The following is a 6,000-nucleotide window of genomic DNA, read 5'->3' as shown; positions in this document are numbered from 1 at the left end:
CTTCTTTTTGTCATTTCAAACTTTCTGGTTTTAAAATGAAATTAATAAAAAACTGACTTTTGTGATGTTCCATGCATTTTAAAAGTTTATTACTCTATATTCTTTGTATACAATGGTGGCACTGATGAATGGAAAGTAATACTATCAAATGCCACTTGGACTATGAATTTTGTTTCTGTTTTTATTTGCCATGAAAAAGGAAATCTTAGTACAATGGAAACTCAGTCATCCATCTTTAAGTTATCTGTAACCTACATTTGATTCAGGAATCATCTGCCTCTGGCTAAGGCACTGTTCTGAGTTTGGTCCCAGGTAATTTAGACTTTGATCTTTCTGATTAGAGGGTACTCCTAAATCTGTTCTTTTTAGTGAATATTATTAAGAATATTTTTAGACCACGCATTTGAACCTGATTGTTTTAATCTAAGATAGTAAGATTAAGTGCTATCATTTGTGGTGAAAAAATCTAAAAGCATGAGAGTGGTTTTCATGACACAGTATAAGATTTTCAAACTGGTTGTAAAAGAGCATTGGGTAGCTGTTGTAATTTTTAGTAGCATGCTAATGTTTTCCTTTTTAGAGAAATTTATTAAAATTGATTTACCTATATTAACTTAAAAATTGGAGTCAGAATTTTAAAATGATACTTTAACATCAGTCTTCCACTTTGGGATCTTTAAATTTTAGTGTCTTAGCTTTTCTGATGAGAGGTCATCTTTTCCTCCAAACCAGGACTTTTGTCTGCTCTAACTTTATATGAAATCCAAACTATTTTGACTAGATGTCTGTCTTTCATAAAGAAAGGAATGTGAAAGTCTAGTAATTCCTTTTAGCTACCATTTGAAAGCAAATTCTTTTGCAGCTCAAAGTCTTTGATTGCATCTTAGATTCCAACCTTACCAGGGCAAGACTCTCAGAAAGCACAACTATTTTACTGTCATTTTATCTGTAGGGTGAGTAGTACGTTATCACACAAAACTTGGCTTTACGCAATATCCTGTTGTGTTGGTGGTGCCAGGGAGTCTGACGTGTGTGTGACTAAAGGAGTGAGTCCTTTAGTAATCCCAGTAGAAAGTGCTCTCTCGTAGGGTTTGAACACCCAGAGAATTATATATCACCCTCATCCTCATCCTAGAAATAAACATTTGTGGGCTAGAGACCACTGCCCTTTGAGGTCCTAGCCACGGAGGGTTCTACCTTTTGCCCCAGGCCTCTGCAGATCTGTAAGAGGTGGAGGCAGACCGAGGCCGCTTTGGATTGGTTCCCGCGCTCCATCCCAGTCTAATGAGGGCCTCTCTCCGCCCTCTGAATAGCCCTTATTTCCTGAACCCGAGGGAAATGAGCGTCCAATCAAGTTCCAGGGGCGCGCCGGGGCGGGCTGGTATTTGAGCCGAGGTCTGGCGCGGGGACGCGCATGAGTGGCGCGTGTGACCGGAGCCTGAAGCGCGCTAGAGGGGAGGATTAGTGACGGGGTGGGTGGGGAGTGAATGGAATATTATTGTTCCTCCTCTTCCTCCTCCTCCTCCTCCTCCTCCTCCTCCTCTTCTTCCCCTTCCCCCCTCCCCGTGTTTCCCTCCCTCCTCTTCCCCCCCCCCCCCGGGCACCCGCCCATTGGGGGGGGGGGGGAGGCAGTAGGCGGCTTCTAGCCTTTGCTGCCCCCACCCACCGCCGCCCCTGCTGCTGAGGTTGCTTATGTGGCTGAGGGGAAGGAGCGGAGACGGATCCGGCGCGCCGCCTCAGCGCCGCGGCCAGATGGGGCGGCCGGCTCGGTGCCGCCGGCACTAAAGCGCCTGGCTCGAGAGGAAGGAAAAGACAATCCTCTCTACTTCTCCGAAGACTCGCATGGCGGCCACCTCCTCGGCCATGGCTCCGGCTCTGACTGAAGCCACCGCAGCCCCAGCGGCGGCCGGGCCCCGCGCCCGCGACTTGCTGTGGAGACCGGAGGCAGGAGGCCATCTCCGAGATTCTGGGCCCGAGCAGGAGTCGTCTCTGGAGGGGGAGGCGGCTGCGCTGCGGGGTCGGCAGGCAGCGCTGTGGGGCCGGGCGCGGAGGCTGTGCCGCCGGTTGCAGGTGGTTCGGGCTCGGCAGGTGGAGCGGCATGTCCGACAGCAGCTGGCCGGCCTCTGGCGGCACCTAGCCCCTGGAGCCGAGCAGTCTTCACCGCCGCTACCGGCCCCCCCGCCCGCTGCCAGGGCTGCGGAGCTGCAGCGTTTGGTGGGCAGCGCCACCGCCCTGCTCCGGGCTGTGCAGCGGGACTGCGACTCGGACGCGACGGATACGGGCAGTGGCAGCAGCTGCTGCAGCAGTAGCAGCAGCAGTATCGGCAGCAGCAGTAGCAGCAGCTGTAGCAGCAGCAGTAGCAGTAGCAGTAGCAGCTGTTCCTCCGGAGGGGAGGAAGAGGAGGAAGAGCCGGCGCTCCAGCGGCAGATAGGACCGGGGCAGCCTCCGCGCTCGCCCCCACCGACGCCTGCACCCGCAGGGTGAGTGCCGAAGCGAGAAGGAGGCGTCCGGAGAAGCAGCTATACCCTTCTCCGGACCGCCGCCTCAGAGTCCCTTGTGCTAACCAGTGGTGAGGTGCTGGGCTCGGCGGCTAGGGCGGGGTCGCGGGGCCGCCGCGGTGGAGGTGTGAGGACTGCTGCTTGGCTCGGCGGATCTGGGAGAGGGCCTTTTGCTTCCCCTGCCTCGCCCTGTGCCGGGGCCGGTCACCGCCCTTTCTCCTCGGCCCCTGGGGCTGGCGGGTGTGTGGCGTAGGGCACTTTCCGAGACACTCGTCATCAAGCTCCATAACTTCGTGGGCTTTCTTGCTTAATGTTTTGCCTACCTTTTCCTCTCCGTAGGCGTCTGTAGTCAGTTGGGTGTGTTTGCCTAGGTAGTCCCATAGCAAATTCAGCCTAACCTTCTGCTTAATTTATTGAACGTGTTAAACAAAAACAGTCTGGTTTTCCCAATGCTAGCCGGCCTTCCTGACGTCTCACTGTAACTCGAGCCTGGAATTTTCTGACTGGCTTAATTGTTCTGTTCTCTAAACAAGTACTGGAAAATAATCTCTAGCCCATGGCTAACAGGAAAGTTCCACCTTCTTCCCATTCCCTCTCCCTTCTGTAATTAGGCATAAAGAAATACTCTTCCTTGGTAAGTATCTAAACCTGCTGGACACGGGACAGTATTAAATTTGACCATTCTTTTTATCCAATAAGTAGCCAAAATTTTTAGCAATGAATTTTTTAGATTAGAAAATTTTTATATAGGCCTATATCTTTAAAGCGTTCATAATTAATCACTGGTTTTTAGCTGCAATTTAGAGATTGCCCTTTTGAAATTTTACTGCCTGCAGGCTTTTCACCTTTTTCTAGGAAGTCTATTGGCAACCTAAAGGTTTTTTGTAATTTTTGGTAGCTTACAGAAAGCTTCTACTGAGACAACTCTGCAAGTAATAGACCATCCTTTCATTGAAACTACCACTCATAAATATACTAATTTCCTCATGTTCTATTAGGTTTAATTTAGAGAGGTAGCCATCCTTTCAAGAGTAAGTTTTGCTTAGAAATGTAGATTTTGTTTCCAGTATAAGTCCCCATCCTTAATAATTTAAATATTATTTCTGAAAGAGAAGTCTATGTAAGCCATGAATATTTAATGTGTCATTCAAGGGTTCAGATGTTTCCAGAAAATAGAAATTGGTGATGTCCTGGAAGGCAAGAATATAATAAAGGTTTGAAAAGAATTTTCTTAGGAGAGAGCAATGAGTGGTAGCTGAATAGGAGAGAAGTTATTTGGGGTTAAGAAGGGGAAAATAGGTTGAAAGGTTTAGTTTAAAATATAAATTGGCTGTCAACCATAAAGCTATGAAAATACTGTTGTTTTTAACAATATGCTACAATTCAGTATGATGCCAAACAAAACAAAAATTGGAAACCACTGGTATACTTTAACATGAAGCTTCATAGATTTGGACATACTATACTTAGGTCCTGAGAAGCCAATTATCTTAAGTTAGTCTAGATAGTTTTCAATAGGATTATACCTAAATTTTCATTATTGATGCACATCTATTCTTTCAGTTTCTTCTTAGAAGTTAAAGTTTTAGATAACATACTTAAAAAAACAACATTTTTTTCTGTAAAGGTTCTCAGATTGCATTGTCCCCACACTTACAGCTTAATAAGTTGCTGTGGCTAAATACATGACCTGCTGGGCAGTCTTGAGTTAGGCCCCTTTGAACTTAGCCAGGCAGACTAATTCATAGGTTGTCCATCCCCAGACTTAGCTTTCTTGCTTCTGAAGAGCTTGCCAGAACTTGGACTCTCCTCACAAAACCTTTGAGAATTCAGGGTCACCTGAGGCATTAGAATAGAACTTTATAGTAAAGGAGATAATAACAAAGTGGAAGGAAAAATATAAGGTTAGCACACTACATTTCCAATTTATATTAACAGGCAAATTTAATTTCAATATTTTCTTATATAAGGCAGAGAGATTACTGACTACTGTGAATTTAGCTAAAGTGAATTTTATGAACCAAGTGCTTTAAAGTGGGTTAGCTTGTTTATGGTTTTAAACAGATCTCCATTTTTCATGCACAGAAACTATATCCCTCCACCTTAACAGTTAGTGGTTTTTAAGCTATGCGTTATCTATCACTACAGGATCTATACTATGGTTTGATTGCAAATCTATCATCACAATTAGGAGAATAACTTAGAATGCACCCTGCTGATAAAGATCATTGTCATACACAAAATATAGCCTTTGTGGAGTTCATTATACTTCACTCAGCTCCATTTTTTAAAACTTTACTACTGTGGGTACAAATAGGCAAGCATTTGTTAAACACTTATATTCAAGCCACTGTGATAAGTAAGTGCAGAGGTTAGGTTCATACCTACTATCTCCTTTTCTAGGATTATGGGGTGTGTACTAGGAGAACTGAGATTCTCATTTAATTCTGTTTTTAAAGCATTATTTTATGAAAAAAACAGACTCTCAGGGAGGTTGTGATTTGTCCAAGCCTAAAAAGGTAATATTTCTTCCCACTATCCCAAACTCCCCCTTAGGTAAACAGAACTTGACTTTTACTTAAGAAAAGAATCTTGTATTGGAGATGATTGGAGAAATATATAATATTGCACACTAGTAAATGAGATTGTGCTACACATAAGTGTCATAGGAATTCATAGAGTAGAAAAATCAACTTGTACAAATTAGAATTATCAAGAAGACCCTGATAGAGGAAATTAAACTTGAAATGGCCCTGGAAGGAAATATGTTATTTGAATTCTCTAAGGTGAGCTTCGAAGAAAGCATCCAAAGAATGAACTGGTGCAGCACCCAATTGGAATGGCAATTTTCTCTTGGAAATAGTAGGAGATAAAATGGAATAGATAAGGAAGATGTAATTGGTGTAGGGTTTTAAGTGATAGGTTTAGGAGGGCTTCATCTTCTGGGCTATAGTGAAACATAATTCCCTGAGTAGAAGAGTTATGTTGCAAGTGTTTTAGATTAAATTGGTTGATTTCTATAGAATCAGGAAAGTGGAGACAAAATGGATTTTAGAAGTTGTCTAGCCCCCTTCCCTCTTGTTTTACAGAGGAGGAAATTGAGTTGAAAAGAGGCTATGCAAGCTTTTTTTTTTTTAACCCATACCTTCAATACTGTGTATTGGTTCTAAGGCAGAAGAGAGCAGTAAAGGCTAGACAAGGGGGTTAAGTGACTTGTCCAGGGTCATTTAGCTGGGAAGTGTCTGAGGTCATATTTGAACCTAGGACCTCCTGTCTCTAGGCCTTGCATTCAATCTCCTGAGCCACTAGCTGCCCCCTACACAGGCTTTTTTTAGCTTTAGATCCAGTGCTCTTTATTCTATAGCTTACTATTTTGAAGAGACTTTACTGTAGTCCAGACATAAAGTGATGATGCCCTACATTTATTAAGAGTATTTTGGGAGGGAAGGGAAACTGGAAAGATACATAAGGAAACATTACAAAGAAATAGTTGAAAGAATTT

General features: G+C 44.1%; 1 protein-coding gene across 5 annotated transcripts in view; it reads left to right on the top strand.

Annotated features, from left to right (window-relative positions):
• The first annotated feature begins 619 nt into the window (after nucleotides 1-619).
• The window catches only part of LOC103092583 (KAT8 regulatory NSL complex subunit 1-like), a 160,311-nt gene continuing 154,930 nt past the window's right edge, over nucleotides 620-6,000 (top strand). For 2 of the 5 annotated variants that reach the window (XM_056805257.1, XM_016424324.2), the window contains exon 1: nucleotides 1,435-2,480. In XM_056805257.1, the coding sequence (XP_056661235.1) occupies nucleotides 1,843-2,480 (638 nt within the window). In that variant the 5' untranslated portion in view covers nucleotides 1,435-1,842. Of the gene's footprint in view, nucleotides 2,481-6,000 lie in introns of all 5 variants that reach the window. The other 3 variants (XM_056805256.1, XM_056805255.1, XM_007499706.2) reach the window with 3 other exon arrangements.

Source organism: Monodelphis domestica, chromosome 7, assembly GCF_027887165.1.
Source record: "Monodelphis domestica isolate mMonDom1 chromosome 7, mMonDom1.pri, whole genome shotgun sequence".
Lineage (NCBI taxonomy): Eukaryota > Metazoa > Chordata > Mammalia > Didelphimorphia > Didelphidae > Monodelphis > Monodelphis domestica.
Note: the sequence above shows the minus strand (reverse complement) of the source record. Positions and strands in the feature narration are given on the sequence as shown.